The 22553-nt window shown below is 43.4% G+C and overlaps 2 protein-coding genes across 2 annotated transcripts in view; both read right to left on the bottom strand.

Annotated features, from left to right (window-relative positions):
* BTBD8 (BTB domain containing 8) overlaps positions 1 to 1121 on the bottom strand; it is a 41231-nt gene extending 40110 nt beyond the window's left edge. Inside the window, exons 1-2 of the mRNA XM_040072768.2 lie at positions 1009 to 1121; positions 761 to 931 (exon numbers count right to left, since the gene is read on the bottom strand). Of these exons, the coding sequence (XP_039928702.1) occupies positions 761 to 931; positions 1009 to 1121 (284 nt within the window). The remainder of the gene's footprint in view (positions 1 to 760; positions 932 to 1008) is intronic.
* A 1416-nt stretch (positions 1122 to 2537) lies between these two features.
* On the bottom strand, positions 2538 to 19320 carry EPHX4 (epoxide hydrolase 4). The gene is made up of 7 exons (XM_040073128.1): positions 19078 to 19320; positions 15994 to 16079; positions 12427 to 12584; positions 10280 to 10408; positions 8154 to 8257; positions 7119 to 7267; positions 2538 to 3466 (listed from the first exon to the last, which is right to left on the bottom strand). Exons 1-7 carry the CDS (start codon positions 19318 to 19320, stop codon positions 3232 to 3234), a joined length of 1104 nt encoding a protein of 367 aa, XP_039929062.1. The 3' UTR covers positions 2538 to 3231.
* Positions 19321 to 22553: the final 3233 nt, after the last annotated feature.

Below are 22553 nucleotides of genomic sequence, written 5' to 3'. Positions count from 1 at the left end.
AGCTTTGTTAGAGAAAAGCAGTTCTTTGAAAAAAGGACTAGAGGAACTTGTAAGCAGGAGGATTGCAAGGTCTGGTGGCAGCACCAGCCAACACCCCTCATGTAACTCACCTAAGCTTTGGAGCAAGACATGAGAGATGTTGCATATGTGGTAATGGGAAAATAGCTGGCAGTGCAAAAACACGCTGGCCCTTGCACTAGTCCCTGGGGAGCAGGCAGCCCACACACCTCCCACTGGGATCCCAGTTTGCATCAAAGCTATGCTGCGTTTGGCCTAGCCCATGCTTGGACTAGGGCTTGAGAGATGACTTTTGAACTTAACACATTTTCATCCAGCTTGCTGAAGTTCTAGATTCCTATACCCGTAACATTTTAAAATATGAGCCGAGAGTGGGTTTTATTGACTGTTTTCATCTGAGAATCTAGCTAAAAAAGGTTTTAGTACTCACAGACAATCTCAAAAGATTTTTGCTGGTTTTTTTTCTCTTTTTCTATTATGAGTCCTTTACATACCATAAAAAAGCACGCTAAGGTGGAGAGTACAGTCGTGCCCTATCAGCTGTCAGAAGAACAAAGGCAGAGGAAAAGAAAGAAGTTACAGGAAAGTCCTCCGCAAACTCTTCAGGAAGGCTGTGGGGATACTGCCCTGAACGGGAAAAGCTTTAAAACAGGTGCTGGCGCCGGGAAAAAAAAAAGAGGCGGGACACAAGAGAGGCGGTGCCGGGGCCAGCCCATCAGTCCCGCCGCGGCCGCGCACTCACCGCAGGAATTCCCGTAACTCCGCTGGCTCCACGCCGTCCAGCTGCAGGTGTCCCCCCGCCAGATCTTCGCAGATCAGCGGCGCCCGCGCCAGCAGCACCGCCCGGTGCAGCCGCATCTCCTCGTCGCCTACTTGGAAGGTCACGTCGGAGTGGGTCCCCTCCGCCAGCAGCCTGCGGGACGGCACCGTTACCGCGAGTCTCCGCCCCGCCCGGCGCCGCCCCCGGCTCGGCCGCCGCCCCGCGCTCACCTGCCGAGGTCCTGCCGGAGCTGTTCGGCCAGCGCCTCCTTCAGCCGCTGCCGCTCCGCCGCCGCCGCCGGGCCGGGGCCCTTCGGCACCGCGCCGCCGCCGCGGCGCGCCATGTGCCGGCTGCCGCTCCGGCACGGCGACAAACGCGCGGGGAGGGCCCGGCAGTCGTGCCTTGGCGGCGGGCGGCCGCGCAGACGGAGAGCAGCGGGACGGCGCTCGGGCCGCGGGCAATAACCGGCCCCGGAGCGAGAGCGACGCGGGATCCGCGCCCGGCGGGACGCGGCGCCTTCCCCGCGCCGCTCGCGGGGCGGGGCCAGCGGCGGCCTCCGCCAATGACGGCTCGCGGCTCCTGCCTGGCCCCGCCCCCGGCGGGGAACCGGGGGGGGGAGGGCGCGGCCCCCTATGGGGCGGGGCCCCGGGTGGGGCGGGGCTCGGCCGGCCGAGCGCGGGTGCTGTCGGGAGGGCGCCCCCTGCCGCCCCAGCGCGGGCCGTTCCCGCCGCGCTGCCGAGCGCAGCGCCCTCGTGTGCGGGGCCCGGCCTGCCCCGGCCCTCCTTCCGTGCGTCCCTGCAGTGTGCCCGTGTCGTGTGTGTGCCCGTGCCGTGTGCCCGTGCGGCAGGGCCGCAGGGAAGGAGGCGGGATGCAGCTTTCAGCCCGTCTGTGCTCTGCAGGAAAATCCGTACTCCCCAGCACTGGCTGTCTTGGTAGAGCAAAACTGCTGCACAGGTGATAGAAGTCGTTCTGTGCCACCTCCTGAGACAAAGGAGAGCCTTTCCATCTTCATGGTGTAAGTAAGAGAAGTATATAACCATTTGAGTTGATAAGTGCTGAAAGTATGCGGGGAAGAATGCTTCAAAGGCAGGTACCGGTGGTGGATGTAAGGAGGCGAGTTCAACACCGTTGTCGTGATCCTGAGGAGACCAGGGTAACACCGAGCAGGGACTGCACCCAGTACCCGAGTGGGACACTGGCTCAAAAGAGATGACACCCATGGCAGTATGGGGATGTGTCGGGACTCCCCAGCACCTCAGCTCTGTTCTACTCTGGTGTGGACAGTTGTTTCAGGCTCTCCAGGCCCTGCTGCTTCTCCCAGTGGGCTCTTGTTCACCTTTGATTCCAGGGCACTGTGCTTGCTCTGCAGGTGGAGAGGGAGGCTTTGGAAAGCTGATAGGCAGGTGACACCTATTCTGTGGTCTCAGAACAGAACTTTTTGCTTATTTTCTCTTTGTGGTTAGCACACAGTTTTCTTCTCCCCTGCCATCAACCACAAGGTGTTTCTACCCTTTGTGTCCATAATCACTGCGCCTCTTCCTCCTATAAACACAGGAACTTGGCAGCAGTTCTTGGAGACAAGAACAGTAGTTGCTCACACAGGAAGGATAATGCCAACAATGAGGCATTATTTTCAAGAAATTACAACAATCATAGCATGGGTGTCCAGGCTGAATACTGGACCAGACACTCCAGCTTTTCAGACCCAGTTCTTGGCTTCAGCAAATCTCTTCATAGGAAGTCAGATAAATAAAGGGAGTCATGTTAAGTTGCATTTTATTAGACAGAGGTGGATTTGATACATGTTACATCTTAATTTTCCATTGTTCTTGTTCAGACATGTGGAGTGTACAGGTTTCCCATTTTTTAGTCTAGAAAGAAAAACACATTGCACAAAGCAGCTGCATTCAACAATACAACAAGATACGGATCATTATTCACTTGAAGACTAGAAACATACCCAGAAAATTTTCAATCGTTCAGTATGCTAAAATATAGATAAAAAGAGTCAATTACTGTTTAATGATAAAATACATTAAAAAAATTCAGGCAAATCTAGAATGAAATCTTGTGACTTTCTTCAGTATGGCACCACTCTATTGTTTCATTATAAATTTGTAAAAGGCACCACACATTAAAACTGTAAAGCAAGGGGGAAAACAAAACCAAGCAACTTTCCATGATTTTCTTTCTGTACAAATACATATGTATTTTAAGGCAGGTGTTTTTATGTGCAAAATACAAGTATACAAGTAAAACCAATGTTGGTATCATATATTCTCATACTCACTTCTTTTAGCTGTACAATTAGTGTCCAAATGTACAGTACAATGAAAACACTTTTCTCTAACAGAGCTCAAAATAGAAGGCAGGCTGGAAATATGGCCCTGATAACAATTAGGTTTTTAATCCAAAGAGCTTTTATTTAGACCCCTTAAAACATGTACAAACAGTCATTCTCTTTTTCTTTTTGTCTCTTCCTTAAGAAAGGTCCATATCAACTTGTTCACTATGTCAGGTTGATCCTGCTGGAGCCAATGACTGGCTTCGGACAAAATAGTTAATCTGAAATGATTTTTAACATAAATCCTTGTAATTTCTGCCATCTCAACTTCCATAAATGCATCTCTTTCTCCCCATAACAGCAGGGTTGGCATGATGACTTCATGGTGCTGCAGAGGTAGGCAGCTTTAAAAATAAAACACACTTAGTTAAGTCTTATTTTAATAAAAAATCACCAAGACATATTTCATTCAACACAGCTTTTGAAATCAATGCAGTGAAGCTCATTCACTGTAAATTCTCAATCATTGTAAACCTTCTAGGTTCCATAATATCTTTTACAATACTGAAAAACACCTCTGTGACTCCAAGTTCTACCAAAATGACCTACTTAAACTTGCAGTAATTTTCTTTTCTTAACGCAATTATTTAAAATTGAAAATTTTATAAATATTACCTGATATTAGAGACATTATGAAAGATGCTAGTAGCTAAAATGAAAAAAATTTCAGCATTAACCCATTAGAATTTATTCCAACACATTTCAAAGATGCAAAAAAATTTAACTAGGCTTGAATTGCCTACTTTTAGCCACATATAGTGACAGACTACCTGTGACAATTCAAAACAGACTCCATCTGATCAGATACAAATCTTCATTATATTAATGCAAAAATAGGATTATTTTAAACAGTAATATATATTAAAAAATCCTAAATAAACTTTTTTGTCATATGTAAGTACTAGTTTTAAACTTAGGAGTTAGTTAAGAGACTATGCTCTGTAAAACAAGCAAGACAAAGAAGGTGACATGTCTTAGTTTAAAGTAAGACGAGGAAATTGAGACTTTGAAGACATTCTTCCTCTCTACTTATATGTGAAATTAAGAAATGTTAATAAAAGATCAGATAATAATTTCATTTTGATGGATGAATTACAAGAATTCTTACAATGGCCTTTTTTACCAATGCATTTAAATCTCATTTGTCAAACAACCTGACCTCACCCACTGAGCCACAGCTTATCTATAGTACCAATTTTAAAAATTGATCATCTGATGGTCTGATTCAGTGCATTTACACTAATCTCTTTACCTTTTAATCCAGTATCCTGGATCTTTTCACTATTAACATGTGTTTCTTCACTTCTGTAGAGTTTACTCTTTTGTGCCTTGCAAGATTTGTACCTTCACTTAGGTAAATTCTGTCAGGCTTTTTAGAGGCTTTTTTGTCACTTTTCATTGCATATGAATTACACTATGTTTCTGCTCAGTCTGGAATATGGGAAATTATATCGTGTCTGAAGTTTCTAGAAATTGTCTTTAATAATGATTCATGCACAGATTTCACATTTAGAAAGGGAAGTTCCATTCATGAAATGTTAATGTCTTTGAAAAACAGACTCAGACCTTCATACAGCATTGTTATACAGCTTTTCTGTAAACGGTGAAGTACTTCTTAACTGTTCTGGGAGAACTAAGCCCATTTTCTAAACAAATGGCATGTAGAAGAAATTCAAGTTCCAGCTTCTTACCTATCTCTCTTAACCAAGCACAATGGAAAAACATTATGGATTTATTCTCAGAGTGTTTGTATTTAATATATAGTGAAGGGAATGACTACTGTGCTATTTATGAAAAGATGTATTGGTGATGGGTGGAAGTAGCGTATTTCAATCACCTCTTTGGAAATAACATTCCAGAAAAATTAGGCTCTGAAGAATGAAACTCCAAGTGGATAGTAATGAGTCAGAAACCTCTAACACATGGGTCACCAGTATCAGCCCGCTGGGAGTTATGGTGGATACAACTCAATAACATCCAGCTGCTGCTTTATGACTTAGATGAGAGAAAGGGAAAATTCCAATCCAGTTTTCATATTTAAGGATTCCCATCCCATAAGGCATGACCATCAGAACTGATGACAAGAATTGAATGACTGATCTTTTCATTCCAGTCCAAAGCCTGCTGTACTGTGGCTGATAGCACCTGGATAAGATTCTCAGAATTCAGTGCAGGGGTACTTTCATTAGAAGAATAAAGCAAACAGTGCACAAACATACACTCAAAACACACAGAGGAATTACCAGCTGTGAAGATACTTTCTGACTTATAACTGATACTACACTTTCTTTCTGAGTCTGAAAAGGCCTGAAACGATAGTTTAAACATTGACAACTCTTCCATTTGTCCCGCGTGCCTCCCAGAGCCATTCAGCTTTCACAGGCACGTCAGCGCTGCTGTCACAGGAGCATCTGGTTCATGTGCACACGCAGCGAGGCGAGGGGCTGCGGCCGATGGAACGAGCAGGGCCCGGGGAAGCCAGGCAGCCCCCTGGCCCCGGGACATCCCAGCTGATGTCACCGGAGAAGCCAGGCAGCCCCTGGCCCCGGGACACCCCAGCTGATGTCACCGGAGAAGCCAGGCAGCCCCCTGGCCCCGGGACATCCCAGCTGATGTCACCGGAGAAGCCAGGCAGCCCCCTGGCCCCGGGACATCCCAGCTGATGTCACCGGAGAAGCCAGGCAGCCCCCTGGCCCCGGGACATCCCAGCTGATGTCACCGGAGAAGCCAGGCAGCCCCCTGGCCCCGGGACACCCCAGCTGATGTCACCGGCTGCTCTCTGCACAGCTTTGAAGAAGCGCACTGTCACCAGCACAGCCATCTCCTTTATTCCCCGTTGGCAGCCGTGCTTGGGGTTAGCTTTCTGCTTTCTCCTTCCAGCTGTGTCTCAGCCTGTACAAGACAGCCCCTAGCTCAGATCCCTGTTTTCCTCGCAGTGTTTTCCCTGCTCATTTCTCTCCTGACAGTGACGGCATGGATGGCACAGAAAGAGCAATAAAAGTGGCAGTAAATTTGGACCATGGAAAATGAAAAGTTAATCTACTTCAAACATCTACTGCCCGAGTTTAGAGAAAGAGGGGAATTGTCATTTTAAAGGATATTGGGAAGCTAGTCTTTTACTAGAGAAGCATGCAGGACATTTATCACTGCTGAAGACTGGAGACAGTAAAGGAAAAACAAGTTCAATGGCACTCTTCTTGATACAATCCTTCAAGTTAGTGCTGTAAGTAGAATATATGCAGAGTTAACACTTCTGGCCCCATTTTTGGTAGATAAAAAGAGGGTGTTAATCTCTAAGGCCAAGCCAATTCCTTTCAGGAAAGTTAAAACCATTAGAAAACTGTTTGAGAAAATAAATCTTAATCTTCCAAAAATATTTCCTATTATGATGCTCTCTCTGTTTTAATCTATGAAGTGAGTCTGCTAAGATCAATAAAGGAACAGAAAAACCCCAAACCCAAACCAAGGCAGGATAGTTTTAGGTTTAGTTATAAAAGTTACCTCTCCCACCTTTCTGAAAAAAAGAAATAGCCTAAACTCAATAGAATTGTGCCAGATATGGTTTTGTAGTGAGGCTAACACTCTTGGATGCCATGTCATCTAGTAGTATTATATAATAATATAACCCCTTGATAGATATTATCATAATATGAATTGTAATGCAAACAATTAATTTATGTTAATTTTTAAAGTATTATTTAGAGGTGGATTTTTGGGATTGCCATGGGGGCTGTGAATGAGGAAGGCTTTGTTAGATTTTGAAACAATGATTTTCCTTTTGTGCACTCTGCTTGTTTTGCCGTTTTGTGTGGACACCTCACAGAACACACCTGGCCTCTGACCCACCCTGCTTTACTGGGCCCATGCCCACCTGGTGAGGCTTCAGGAACACACCTGGGCTTTCTCCCCTGGTTCAGCAGCAGGAGAGGAGCTATATTAACACTTCTGGGCTCCAGAGGACTCTCTAGAATATATTCCTTTGGGAATTATACTGACCTGAAAATAGTTCTGTAATGGTTAATGGGTCCTGTTAATGCTCCAGGTTGTGAAAAGACATACAGATAAGCTTCAATATCTTCTGCAGTTAATCTGCAGCCTTTCCTTCCAATTCCAGTGGCCTGGCTGGTAAATAAACTCTTCAGAACCTACAAAAACAAGAAGAAAAAGATATTATGTAAGATAGCTGGAAAATGCGATTTCTCTCCTTCAACAGGACACATCTTTCTAAAATCTGTTTATGCATATTTATAACTCTATTTATGTTCAAAGTACAATGAATGGTTCAAATGAGTTCTTAGAAAGCTATGTGTAAATCAAGAGAAATACTGGTATTTCCAAGTTACTGCATCCTGACCTGCTACCTGTGACAGGCCAGGCGAGTGCAGGCACATAGATTTTTTTGGGATGGACCCCAGCAGGTGACAGGGCAGGAGGGAGGATGGTTCATGGCCTCCCAGCTGGCTGTGCCCTGTGTGTGCAGCTCTGGGAGCTCTGCACGGGGCTGTTGCTGCGTAGGACCGTGTATCCTGCAGCTGCATCCTCCTGTTCTATTGCTCCTACCTACTGAAGGTTACCCAGTGTTGGCCTTGGCTTCTCGGGCAGAATGAATCACCTGGCGGAATGCAACCCCAGACTCCCACGCTGCCTGCCCTGCAGCAGGCTCTGAGAGAGAAGAGAATGTCCCACTGCACACGGGAGCTGCAGAGAAGTCAGCAGGAATGCCCCAGGCACCAAGTGTGTCCCACTGGAATGGGCACAAGTGGAAACGGCTGACCTCTAGGTGGGATAATGCACTGCTGTGCTGGAGGTTGAAAGTACATCCCTCAGCACCTCCCAGAAATGCAGAAGTAAGATCTCATCTCAGAGACTCTGGGTACTTGCATGGTCATTTATATAAAGCTTAAGAAGAAAAATAAGAAAGCTCCCTATTTTTTCCAGTAATTATGACTACATCAGAAGGGATCAATGTAGGTGACAATTTTCCCATTACTCACAGTTAGATATAAAAACAAGAGCATTCATTTTGCTCACCTTGAAATCATTTAGTGTAAACATGAATTCAGGAAACCATGGCATTTGGAAAAAGAAGTAGTAACCAGATTTAATCAATTGTGATGGATGTCGTAGAATGTATTCTGAAACAAAAATGTCCATGAATTAAAAATGAAAACTGATGGCTCAAACAAAATTACTATTAATATTACTATTTTTTAAACTTAAAGGTATGTTTTAAAAATACTACATTAAAGTATGCTTTGTGACAAAAGATGATTATTGTTTCAGGAGTAAATATATGATGGGGCCATTAAAAGATTTGTTTTATAAATGTTAGTAGAAACAGCCAGTGAAACAAAAGTTTGCCAAAGATTTGGTGAGGACAGCAACACTGGAGAGTTTAATTGCATGGTGGGTTTTCACTTAGAGATCTATTTGTGTAGCTAGTCCAAAGCATTGTTTTTCCCCAGATATGGAATAAAAGGCATAAATAGGTATTTCTCTCATCAATTATGTGATGCACAGAAATCTGTAGATGCTGATCCACTGACATTCTAAAGACTGCATCCCTTCTGTTCATAGAAGTATAGAATTTTTCTAACAGTGTCTTTTTTGCAATTTCGTGATCTGTAATACCTAGAGTCACTTTTTAAAGATTTTTAGTCATTTTTAAAGACATAGGAGCGTATATAGCAAAAGAAAATTATATATAACAAACTTGCATCGACTTTTGGGTTTGTTTTGTTTTGTTTTTTTCATTGTAAATCTGTGTCTCCAGTGAGCTTCAAGAGCCAACACTGACATTCAGATACCTAACTTCCTCAAAGCAAGCACACAATGTGTGCAGGTACTAGGAAGTCTAGAACTTTTCCTTTACGGGTGCAAATTCAGCAGTGTAAAAACTGCATTCCCAACACGGGACATATCTCTGAAGTATTAATTCTGACAGTGAATAAAAATAGGTTTTAAGCTAACATAAATTGAAGTGTTAGGTGTCTTCTAAACATCTTATACATTCTTAAATTGCATTACCCATTATTTTTCCTGATGGACCATTGTCAGCACTGATCACTTTAATTTTCTGTACTATTTACAAACTGTGTATTTTCTTTTAATCCATAGTAGAATAAATTTGATGTAGGGAGAATTTGTCAAGCTACAGAACAGATTTTGTAGTTCAACAAATATGCAAACAAACGCTATAATAAAATGCAATTGTCTTCTCTACAGCCCCCTTCCTGCTCTCAGTGAAAACACTGCAAAGAGCTCCTGATTGCTCGTGTGGTGAACAGACCTCTCCATGGGTAAGTGTGGATTAACGACCTGGCAAAATGTTCTTTAGTATCTTAGAAAGGGGCCCAAGAACACTGTGAGAACAGCAAATGTGGATGGTGTGGCTGATCCCACTCTGTAAAGTCAGATTTACATTCAGCTGAATATTCTTAGCTGTTTATGGGAAATGGGGTGACTTTTTAAATGGAGATAGGGTAAAGCCAGCAATTGAAAAAATTAAAATTAGTGAGCTAGTACTTTCCTTTTCATTACTGAATGTTGATATAATTCGTATGAAATGTTTTGTAATTCTGGTAGTAGACAAACTCAACTCTATCACACAACAAATAGTGAACAAATCCTGTTTCAGCAAAGTGCTGGTATATTTCTGAGCATCTAGTAAGTAGCCTGGAAAGACTTCTTCCAATGAATACTGCACCAGATCATAAATTGTCACTTGTCACCTAAATCAGGATGTAATTCTAATGTCTGATTCACATTCATACAAAGGCAGGTTTAAGCAGATTTAATAATCCACTATGGCCTTTACTGAAGTGTAATACGATATACATCCCTCGCTGGGAATTTTTTCCTGATAAAGTGGAACAAAACAGATTCATGTGTATGAAAATTATGTTTGTGAACCCTTGAGGATTAAGAAAAATACCTAAGCTTTTGTTGCAAGCATTCCCACTGCCTACAATAAATTTCTTTCCAGAAGTCAAACGAACACTTGATATCTTACTGCTTCATAAAATACAGTCCAAACTGTGAGAGCCATAGAGTACTGACAGCTCATCTACTGAGGCAGGCTGCTGGTTCTCAAAGCAAACACAATCATGACCAAAATGCAGATACTTTGGATTAACGAAGACTACTGTAAAACTTACCTGTAAATACAGAAGGGTGAGGGAAATTAACCACAATCAGCTTAGTTACCATTTCAGGGTAACATATGGCCACTAACCAAGCGATCATTCCTCCCCAGTCATGGCCAACCAACACACACTTGTTGTATCCTACCACATAAACACAGATAAATGCTTTTATTTCAAAGGAATTAGTACCCACAGAAATTATCACATACACTGAAATCATTATTGGGCTAAGTAGGTGGTTCAGCACATTTAATAATGTAACCTTAATACTGCACCACTTCCATTACTAACGGTCAGAAAAAATAGGGCACTGTTATAGTTCAAAAATCTACTAATAGTTCAAAGTATTTAATTTGACTTCATGAAGCTTTAACTATATGTCACCCTGAAGTCACTCAGTATGCAGATGGCCACCCGGTTCACATCTTGGCCAATGCAGGGTCAGGCAGACAGTGCGGTCTGCAGTCATTGTAACACACGTACATTTGCCATGTTTAGGGATTTTGGAATTTGAAACTGCAGACAAGAAGACTGAGCAATCTCCTGAGCACCTCCAGAACAAAATTAATCCTAATGAATTTCTCTGAGTATGAGAGGTTATCTAAGCACGCAATGCCATCCTTATGCAAAAAGTGGGCATTATACTTTATAGCCATATATATAGCACGTGTAAACACTCCCACTTACATACTTTTCTCCATAAGCTGTTTTGTTGGCAATTTTTTTAAGTTCTGGACATTCCCATACTTATTCTTTCGTTAATAAAAATTGTATTTTAGCAGCAATAGAAGGGGGCTGGGCAGGATAGGGACCAAGTGTTTTGAAAGCTTTACCACTCCTTCTTTAACCACTGCTGGAAAACAACATACTGTAGTGTCAGATACCATCACCCTCCCCATTGAGGACTGGAATGTTGAGCACACAGACCACCAATAAAACATATAAAAGCCAAGATGTTTAGAATTCTGACATAAATTTGGACACAGTTGTCAAAGAACCTTATAAACCTTCTTGAATAGAAATCTTTTGGAACACTTTTTATGTAATCAAGTCCTCCAAAAGAATTTAACTTGGGATTAGGACAAACAAAGATAGCAAGGCTGTGAAGTGCTTTTTCCAAAAAAATTTAAATCCCTCTGAAATTGAATTATGCTGAGAGCACTTCTCAAGCATAACCATGGCATTACCATGGAGATCAACACAACCAGCAAAGGCTGGAAAATGTCAACACTGTGTGAGGACTGCCTGCCCAATCTTGTGCCAATACTCAAAAATCACAAGCAAAGCAAATCCTAAATTTGAATCTCAGAACTTGAATCACTGCTTTATTATTTCTTCATATGAAATGCAGTAAGTTGTTTTACTATTGCTAGGATATCCAGGGAATTAAAATGATTCAGAGAATGACAATCTAATCCCTTGCGTAGCTCTTGGTATGGAAGGGAAATACCCTTCACCAGGGGTTACATTTTATCACCCGAACAGGGACACTTCAAACTGAACTGGAAGGGTGAATTTTGCACTTCAGCTCTAGACCTTTGCACTGTGTATTTGTCACAGAGAGCAGTGTGTTCAGCATTCTCCCTTCTGCTCTCACTGTTGTGTAAGTCAGAAGTGATTCAGCTCTTGAGAACTGACTGTTGTGCAGGAGTAGTATTTTCAGAGGGCTTTCTTTTTTTAGTTTTCCAATACAGCAGATGTACTCTCATCATCTCTGTAAAGCCCACTGTATTTATTATGTCTTGTTTGTGCAAGAAGAATGTCATCTGATATAAATTCCTTGGTCTGCAAGTGTTTTAAGACTAACTCGGAATATTATCCACTAAGTGCAAGTGGCTAGGAGGGACTTCTTAGGGAAAAAAACCATAGGTTTGTACTGCTGGATTTTACTGTGTATAGGAATTTTCTTTTCAAAGCTCATGATGGAAAAATTATCTTTACATATTGCTTATACTGACATACACATTGTAATTAGAAAACAAACCTTTTTAATTTATAATTGTCCAAAAATATTAGTATCCTTAGATTTATAACTATACACCTCTGTAATGCATATATTAAAAAAACCCCAAAACAGTGCTAGATATTTATGTGGGTTTTTTTTCCCTAGAAAATCAAGTCATTTATGAGTCAAGTAGGTTTTTCTTCTACTAACGCACCTAGAGATTCCAAAATATCCTTTATGTCTGCTATCAGGCAATCTAACTTGTAATTTTCTTTGTGAGGAGGAGCATCTGTTTCTCCATAACCTCTCAAATCCAGGGCCACCACTCGATATTCACTTTTAAATTCCCGCAATTGATGGCGCCAAGAATACCTAACAAAGGGGAAAAAAAGTTGGAGTTACAAGGTCAAGCAGTATGATACAAAAAATGTACTCAATGCTTTTGCACCCAAATATTTGAGGGTAAACTAGCATGGCTTTGTTTGCTAAGAGATTCTTTTTTCTTTCTGTGTTGTGCTGATGGTCCTTTGTGGCTGCAGTAGTTTTTTGCTTGCTTCTTGAATTCCCCAGTAACAAAGTGCAGCTGTCAGGAAGGGGGCATGGCCAGAGCCAGGGTTTTTCAACAATTCCTGGAGTCTGGCACAGTCCCTTTGCTGCAAAGGAAGCAGGCATAAACCAGGGCACCGGGAGGGGTATTCTGTTTTATCCTTGGAGCAATAGTAGCATCAAAAAATTAAGGTCTGAAAAGCTTTCTCTTCTCCATGGCAGCCACGGTTTTTTTTTTTTTTTTAATTCAGAAAAAGAATGTCAAATAATTCACACACTAAATAAACCAAAGAAAGAAATGCAGTTAATAACAAATGATCATGATGAAGTTTATAGGATTTATCCTGTGTACACATTCATCTGTGTCTCTGAGCTGTTGCAGAGCAAGCTCTTTCATTGTATTGGTACTAGACAAAGTTTTTCATCCTTGTGTTTCCATGGAAAAGAGTGATAGCATTACATACATCAAAAGGCATACAAAGACAAGAACTCAGGCAAAAGCCTGGGCTGTTCCTCACTCTGTAACTGTATGTAGTGACTAGATGTGTGTTATGAAGCAAAAATAAAAAGGGTGTGTCTTATCCTGCAAGAACTACCTGCCCTTCAGCTGTTATTGAAACCAAGTGAATTTCAGAATAGCCAGTACCAAGACAGACATGGCCTTATCTTACACTGTAATAGAAAGATCTATGAAAAACATGATCCTTCTGGATTTATGTAACAGTGACTGCATCTCTCTGTGCTAGGATCTAGCTCTTCTGCTTATTTCAACAGTTTCAGATAAAGGAGATATAACATTTGGATCATGGGTGGTTGTAAGAGTGGTGATGCACAGAATTCTACCTTAATCCAAACAGTGTCTGTATCAGACCAGGGGCTCTTCCACTGTACCTTTGCCTGCAGCCTGTGAGGGACTTTGAACTTAAATAATGTTACAGGAACACTCAGTGATACAAACCTGTGTTCACATAAACAAAACAGTCAGAACATTTTTATTTCAGTGCTATATAATGCTAAGACAAGGTTTAGCTGAGATCCCCAAGAATGGATTTTTTAAAGGTGTTTCATAATGACTTGGAAGCTGAATTTGCCATGGTAACTGTTGCAGCAATTCTATATACTTCACTAAGGAGAAAGAACCAGGTCCATAAATAAATAAATAAAACAACTATTTTTGTTTTCAGAAAATGCCTACAAGCTATTCTCATCCTCTGTTTCCACAACAATCCATCAGTCTCCAAATGTCTGTCCTATAAAATGGGCAGGTTTTATATTCAAAATATATATATTTTATCCCATATGATATATAACTGTTGGAGAGCTGCTTTACAAGCAGAATTTGGAAATTGAGTTGTGAATGCCTCCATGTTCATAAGGTTGAATCTATTTTGAGACTTTCTGATCACCTTTCTAAAAGGCAGGTAGTATAAAATGTAGCAACTCACACACAACTTCTAAGTACTCAGCTACCCCAATGCGTTATGCCCAATTTCAAGTATTTTATTATTGACCTTCCACAATCTATTTTCAAGTTCTTATGCATCTAAAACACTCATTGGCTCTGGTGTGTTACATTCTTTAATGATCTATCACCCTCAGACATTTTCTATCACTCTTAGTGGTCAGGATTTTCTGGTTATATTTGTCCTGTTTATAACCTTGAGACATTTGAAGGCAGAGGATTTGTTAAAATTAAGAACTGTAATTCTGGGTGGTATCCTTTTTGTTTTCCTAGACAAACAATGCAGATTTGATGCTGCTTTACGTCTCTCTTAAATTGTGGTTATTTTATCTTGTGCTCTCAGAGCAATCACTATTCCTGAATGAAAAAGTATTCACTGAGTGAATGAACAACCCAACACAAATATTGGTAATATGACTGGTTTACAGACTATTAGCATGTAGTGTTCTTTTTAAAAACAGTGAGAGAAACTATGCTATTGGTGGTCCCAGTGACCTACATTACATTTTTTTTAATTCATCCCTTATGGAATGGTCAGACAATACAGTCTAGGAGCTGCCACTTAGAGCATGACTTCACTGTTCCAAACTGTAGGAATGACTTTCTGCTTTTTAAAAATAATATGACTGATCTCAGTAGGATCCGTATAAAATGCTAATTTCTCCATCACTGTTCCTCCGTAGGGAAAATCAGCTGTAGTCTCATTGCCTGCCTGTGTTAGAACATGCTTTATGCAAGATATGCATAACGTTTGAATAGATGCACAGACCCATCTAACTATCCTTTTAATCAAAGTTTACAGCTTTGTAATTTTAGATAGCAATTTATTACTAGAATAATGTCCTTCCTTGAAAATTTAACTTAACATAAATGTGACTGTCCATCACCCTCAAGGGCATTAGTACCTAGGCGAAATTGCTGAGGGAAGAGAACTGACCTGTCTTCTACTTGGGTCAGTTTGGCATGGTATGACCTGAGTACAGGTTGAGAGATCACAGTTCCAGCAGTGGCCTCTAGCCCCACAGCTGAGTTTGGAAAGGAAAAGGATCATTTACCTTGCTGAATTACTGGCATCAGTACTTCCCTTATTCCCTTACTGTTTTTTCCATGCAAGTTCTGTAAGCCATGCTTCACTAGTTAAACCTGACAGTGACAGCCTGAGCAATTTGGTTAAATCATTGGACACATGACTGCTTTTCATAGTTATAAACAAACATTTAGGCTTGGGTTTGATTCATCATTCATCTTGTGATGAACTAATAATAGAACCTTTTTCCCTGAGTAGCGTTCTGAAATTAGGCTGCACAATAGCCTATAGAACTCATAGTTCTTCCCCTCCTCCAGTTAAAAATTAATGTATAGTATTTTTAATAAATGGAGCAATGCAGATTGCACTTAACATATAACAGATCCTTATTTTAACACCCTCTGCTATAATTCATAACTTTAGCCATATAGTACAAGTACTATCCTACCAGGAAATTTGTTTAAAATTAGCAGTTCCTTCACAAAGCGTGCAGGAAAGGGTACATACCTGAGGAAAATGATTGACAGTACAAAAAGATAGTTGGTTTGTGTTAGTCTGAAGGAATTTTTTTGCGGATGCTGCAGTTAAAAAAATGTTTCAGTGATTTGTTGCCTAGTGAAAGTTCATGCCATTAGTACTCATAAATACATATAAGGATCACACTGGGGATATTTAAGCAGAGATGTTCGTCCTCGGGTATCTTATGCAGCCTCTTTTATAATAGAAAACGGTGAAGGGAGTTTTACCAGAATTCTGGAAAGCCATGAAGCAGCAACATGAGTGGTTTGCCCCTTTCTCCAGCCGCCACATAGTGGAATCGTAACCCTGAATCCTAAAATAAGAGAAAAAGAAGTGCGTTTATTGCTGCAAAGAACTGCTATTTTGGGATTGGAGAATGATGATGGTTTCAGACCACATTCTAAGAAACAGTATATTGCACCTAAAAAACCATCAAATGATCAGTTTTGAAGCTGAAGCCTTCTGTACTTCTGAGATGGGGTATCTGGTACACCCTGGCAATGCTGTGTCCCACACCCTGCACAGCCACCACAGCTTCTTCCAGGAGGGACCATCCCGACACCTGCCAGGCTGTGTGCCCGTGGGCCAGCCCAGCCCTGAGCACACAGACGCTTCTGACAGAGCCCTGCCTGGCACAGCCACTGGGAAATGCAGGCAACTGTCACAGCAAGCACACTGCTTCACACAGACACCGCTCATGTGCTTTGCAGAAAGGCTGTAAACCAGCAGTATACTTTAAATGCACTTCCAATCTGTCAGGTAGCTGGTAAGATTATGCAACTCTTTGAAACCGTCACATTGCATTCTGGCATGACAAAGGACCACGTGGATTCTTAACGACCAAAACCAATCAAAATTAAGTAACTAGAAAGTGAGACATTATTGCTGGTTTTTATCATTCTAGGTTTCAGACTCACTTCAGAAAATTAAGCTTTAACGTTATAGTCTTCTTTCTGCCTTGTCAATAGTCAGTTTCCAATGCATCTTTTAAGAAAATTTGTCTTACGAGAATTACAAGCAGGCAACTTACTTATTGTAGAAGCTGAACACTGAAATGCCATTGTAGTGAGTGGATGTACACAAGCTTACACTGACTGAAGGTCAAATCCAGTAGAATTTAAATAAGCTGTGATTATGACCTAGAGGTTTTACTGAATTCTGACACAGAAGTGGATACAGAAGTTGGGAGTTAGCTCACAAAATACTGTTTAGAAATCATGTGAAAGAAACTCCAGGAAAAAGGGTTGTACAGCTCCTGAACAAATGTCAAAGCCTGCACTGTCTCTGCTGTTTCAAAAAAGAAAGAAAAACCCAATGCCTTTGCTGCAGCTAATAGCAGGGCAAGGATCACAAATGCATACAAAAGAGGTTTTCTTGCCAAAGATGCTTCAACTGCTCTGAGATATCTTGACGCTCATAAGTCACTAATGAGCCACAAAACCATTAATTTATAATCTCATTCTTGAAAAGGCTCTGAAGAGGGAACTATTTGGATTTTTTTATACTTGCTCTGGATATAATAGGGACTTTTTCTCAGTTTTGCCCCTAATTACACTGATATTTCACCTCTGGGATGCCAATGATCTTGAAGTCCCTAGAGGTAAAAGTAAATTCCTGGTATATTTTGGGGCCATTACATCATCTGTATCATTCTCCAGAGTCACCCTGCCTTTTATCCTTTTATATTTAAAAAATTAGACATTTCTTAGCCTCCTTCCACAGTTTCTCATTTAGTGAGTAATGGGCAAATCCTCCTCCATGCTGCTTCTTTCAGTCAGCGTCCTCTTGGGGTTTACCCTCCATGTTTTTTAGTTTAATCTATTTGTTGCTTTTAAGGAACTTCCCTTTACTCCTGAAAATTCCATCCCCACTTGTACAGTAGCAATTTAAATATCACATGGCCCAAACTAAGCCCATCCTTGACTTTTTCAGTTGCTGCTGTTCCCTTTTTTCACCCCTCAGAACAGACACAGAATGTTGCCACCTTTTCCAACACTATTTTATTGAAGTCTGAATGGATTTGTAGGATATATGTGTTTGGAAAGTAATCCATTAGCCTGCTGTTATCCAACAGCAAGAGTTTCTTACTTCCTGGTATTAGTGATCAACTGTCATATTGACAGCAATTCGACTTGCCCCCAAATGCTCTTCTATTGTTGTCATACCCTCTCACTTCCCCAGCAGCCTGTTCATTTACTGCTTTGTGCTACAGGGAAAAAAGAACATGTCATATGAGTGAAAAAGCCCACACATGCCTCCTAATGATGTTAGCAAAAGAAAACAAGCAAATCATGACAAACTGAGGCTGACTAATTTATATTAGTACTGCCTGGCACAAAATCATCTGCACAGAACCCTGGGAACAGAGATCTTTGTGACTGTTTTATGAAAAACAGCATTTGACAAAACTTCCTCTGCATCCTCTGCTCACCTATAACTGCAAAAAGAAGCCTAGCTAATACAACTTCATTTAGAGCATTCAGTAAAGGAGCAAATCACAGGCAGAGACCCGAGGCAAGTACAAAAATTGACTGGTGGCTTAAACCGTACAACCTGAGGGACAGCAATTAGCTTCTTGCTCTACGTTTTCCCTGTAACAGTGATGCACGAAACGAGCTCCCCCGTGCAACTGGGCAAACCGTAAACAGCAGAGAGCAGAGGCGGTGCAGGGAGCGGTGGACTGCGGAGACCCGGGGCCGAGAACCCCTCACCGCCCACCCGAGGCCCCGCAGCCGGGCCGGGCAAGGCACCGCTCGCCGGGGCAGCACAGCTCTGCGAGCAGGGCAGGGCTGGGCAGGGCAGGGCAGGGCAGGGTAGGGTAGGCGGACTGGCCGGGCACCGCACACAGCAGGGCAGAGCATGCAGGGGTGCCACGCACAGCACACCGCGCACAGCAGGGCAGGCAGGGGTGCCACGCACAGCACACCGCGCACAGCAGGGCAGGCAGGGGTGCCACGCACAGCACACCGCGCACAGCAGGGCAGGCAGGGGTGCCACGCACAGCACACCGCGCACAGCAGGGCAGGCAGGGGTGCCATGCACAGCACACCACACACAGCAGAGCATGCAGGGGTGCCATGCACAGCGCACTACGCCCAGCAGGGCGGGCAGGGGTGCCACGCACAGCGCACCGCACACAGCAGGGCAGAGCATGCAGGGGTGCCATGCACAGCACACTACGCCCAGGAGAGCATGCAGGGGTGCCATGCACAGCGCACTACGCCCAGCAGGGCGGGCAGGGGCGCCCTGCACAGCGCGGGGATGGGTGCCTGCGCGCCCCGCCGCGCCCGCTCCCCCGCCCGCGCCCTCACCTTGATGCGCACGTAGCAGTGGGTGCCCAGGGAGGGGTCGTTGAGGCAGGCGGGGGGGTTCTCCCGCACCACCCAGCGGAAGGTCTCGCCCGGCCGGCGGCCGATGCTCCAGAGCAGCCGCAGCCCGGCGATGCAGGCGCACAGCCCGCAGTAGCTGTAAACCAGCGCCCAGAAGAGCAGCGCCCGGGCGGCCACCATCACCCGGCGGGCGGGCGGAGGGCACGCAGCGCCGGGTCTCGCCATCGGGCCCCGCCGCCGCCGTCCCCGCCGGCCGGGAGGGGCTCGGAGCGCCGCCGCCGCCAGGAGCCGCCCGAGCGGAGGAACCGGGAGCGGCGGCGGCGCGCCCGCCCCGCGGCCCTCGCCCTGCGCCGCTGCCGGGCACAGCGCCGGGCACAGCGCCCGCCGCCCGCACGCCCCGGGCTCGCCGAGCCCCGGGCGGTGCCTCGGGGGCGGCGGCGCTGCGGCCGAGGTCGCGCCCGCCCGCGCAGGGCTCGGCCAAGGAAAGCTCTGCTCTCCGGGTATTTGGCGGTGAAAGAGGGCCAAGCCGGCCTCGGGGCGGCGGGGCGCGGCCGTGTCACCTGCGCGCTCCGGCAGAGCCGCCAGACACATGGGAAGGCGCTCGGACTGTCATCGGGAGCAGCGCGGCCGCCGGGCCGTCCCCGACCCCGCCGTGCCTGTCCCAGGCCCCGGCAGCGACCGCGCTGCGCGCTCCCAGCGCGCCCTTGAGCGCCCTTAGCTCGGTGCCAGAGGTGGATAACTACGGGCGTGGGGCTGCGTGCTCGCCGCGCAGTGCTTTTCAAGACCGCATTCTTTCACTGCCGCTTCGCTCTTACCCAGTTAAAGGTGGTTTTGTAAACGTAATTAAGTTCTAGTTATTATGTGCTATTACTAGTGAGTATTTCTTAAAAAGATAAATCGCCTAAACTTAACTTAGTCTGTATTGATATGTCAACACCTGAGGGCTGATGGAGCCTGAACAATTCCCTGCCTGTCCTTTGGTAAATCACTACAAGCATACACCAAGGAGTCACTGTTCCGAACAAGGCCACAGATGCCGGGGTAAGAAGAAAATATCCAGTCTGTCTCCTGTCAACCTACTGATATGCAGGGTAAAGGGTATTTTAAAACTAGAATGGCTCACATAATCCAAAACTGTAAGTACAAGTGAAGCTATATGAAGCAATTGATTTTACAGGTTATAAAAGTGCATTATAAGAAATTACAGTTATATATCTATATATCTATGATATCCATATGTTGCCTAGAAGATAACAAAATGTGGACATGGTATTTGCTGACTACAAGAAAAGTATAATTGAGCTTGCATGTCAAATCCTGATCTAGCTCCCTGCATGGCCTGCTCGCCTTTACTCTACATCCTTTGCTTCTCAGACTAGAGGATATGGGCAGGTTCAAGACTTTCGGAGGCCACATGAGAGTCACAGCTCATATGTAGGCCTACATGCAGCTTCTTGCCATTTGAAGAGAGCAGGGTTGCCAAATTTTACTAATTTAATGAAAAAAATTGTTCTTGGTCCAGATGAGTCTGTAGAATCAGAACTTAAGAGATATTTATTCTAGGAAGTATTTTTGCTCTGCCCAGCAGTGCAAGTAGAAGCTGGTACAAAGACACCATCCATCTGTTAACTCTAAGATGTGTAATTCAATGAGCTAGTTTTAAAATAATTGGATAAGCATGTATGCAGACAGAATATATATAATTTTTCACTTTGCATCTACAGCTTGTAGATGATTTTTGTCTGTAACATACCAAATGCTTTCTCCTACTTGTTCTAAATTCAGACTTACAAATATAGACACTGATGCTGAATCCTAGGCCTGTTTGGAAGCAGTGACAGAATTAATGCTGGTTTCAACAAGGTCGAAATTTTTCCTTTTTTAGAAAAATCAAATAACATGAACTAACGCAGCAGAAAGGAATGTTATAAAGAATGGCCTGTTGCTGCATTTTTATGTATTTAAAAATTTGAATAAGTTACAACCCTAATATGAATTGATTTTCTATTACTGAAGATAACATTTTAAGGAGCTATAAAAAGCTGCCAAGGTTCCTGTTATCAATAACACAAATTAAATACCAGCAACCTACCTCAGCTGCCGATACACTGTTCATGATCCCTGCACCTTGTCTGAACACAAGCTTTACAAACTTAAGGTCAGGAGCTTTATCAGTCTGCTGGGGAAAAGGGTGCAGGGCTGTTTAAGGCTCCCCCATTCTCTTGGGCAAGAAGAGAAGGAAGATCAGATGCAGATGATTCAGTTGAGACACCGACCTCTGCAGACTCCGGTAGGATTACGTGAATCATGCCTCCGGAGCCTGAGCTTTCCCTTCGTGTTCAGATTACTCACTCCGCCAACCCTAGGATTAGCATACAGCTAATTTCTTATGCATCAGACTTCGTGCTAATGACCTTTCTTGTAGGGAAGAAGCCTTTTGCAACTTCTCGATATCAGACTAAGCAGCCGCAGAATTTTCCCTGAAGTGCACCTCAGTAAACCAGTGACCCAGTTAGAAAAATTAGGAAGTTTGGCAGGAGCAAAACAACCACTGCTGTTGTTTATATCATGGTAGCCATCAAATTTCTTAATAAACCAGTAATCAGAATTACCGGAGGACATCCCCTAAGAAAAATTGGAAAACACATTTGAAATCCTGAAACTGACCGCAAGCTTTCACTTGCCTTCAGAAAAAGGCTGATGAAAGATTTAGGCACAGCAATTACAAAATTACATAGTCATCTAGAATACAAGAAGAAATAAAGATCGAACCATGATGTGCCTTATTATACAAAGGTATTTGGCCAAGCTATGCCGTACTTGTACAAAGAAAGAAGCAGAGCAAATTTTTTCACAAGAATAAAACCATCTGTTTTTATTTTACTCATCACTAACTACCTCAATAATTATATCAAACCTCTGAATTATACAAACCTTTTGGCTATGGAGTTTGGCTATGCCATCTTCAGGTAGTGGATATGGATGTGGTATCAGAGCTGGGAAGAAGGTAGTGCTGGTGACCTTGCATTCTTTGCACAGTTAAATTGCTGCACACCCTCATGCAGGATTTCTGGGCACCTCCACATGTGCTGCCTTAGCTGTCCTGTTTTCCAAGGAAGCTGTAGAATTCCTCTATTATTTGGGAACACTGTACTCTAGGACCACGCTGCCCACATATGTGTGGCAAACCTGTTTGCATGAGGCAAATACCTTCCACAAATTCTCCAGGATTTTGCAGAAGAAAGTTTAGAATCCTCTATGCGCCATATGAATAAGAAAAATTAAGAGCCCTGACAATTGTTTTTCTGTCTTCTTTATATTTTGATTTTCTCACTTCTGCTCTAAATTATTGTTCTAATGGGTGCCAAGCCAAACAAACCCCAGGGCAGATGGTCTTACGTGCTTTGCCTTCCATAAGGTGCCATCTGCCCATTTATCTTTTGTCAGCTCAACTAATC

This window comes from Hirundo rustica, chromosome 9, assembly GCF_015227805.2.
Source record: "Hirundo rustica isolate bHirRus1 chromosome 9, bHirRus1.pri.v3, whole genome shotgun sequence".
In the NCBI taxonomy this organism is placed as follows: Eukaryota; Metazoa; Chordata; class Aves; order Passeriformes; family Hirundinidae; genus Hirundo; species Hirundo rustica.
The sequence above is the reverse complement of the archived record's forward strand: the minus strand, read 5'-3'. Positions and strand labels throughout refer to the sequence as shown.

Excerpts from the sequence above, each read along its gene's own strand:
- EPHX4 (XM_040073128.1), bottom strand. The coding sequence starts at position 19,320 with ATGGCGAGACCCGGCGCTGCGTGCCCTCCGCCCGCCCGCCGGGTGATG. Across the intron at positions 7,268-8,153 it reads TTACACTAAATGATTTCAAG|GTTCTGAAGAGTTTATTTAC; the intron begins GTGAGCAAAATG and ends TTGTTTTTGTAG. Across the intron at positions 3,467-7,118 it reads CATTACAGAACTATTTTCAG|CTGCCTACCTCTGCAGCACC; the intron begins GTCAGTATAATT and ends TTATTTTTAAAG.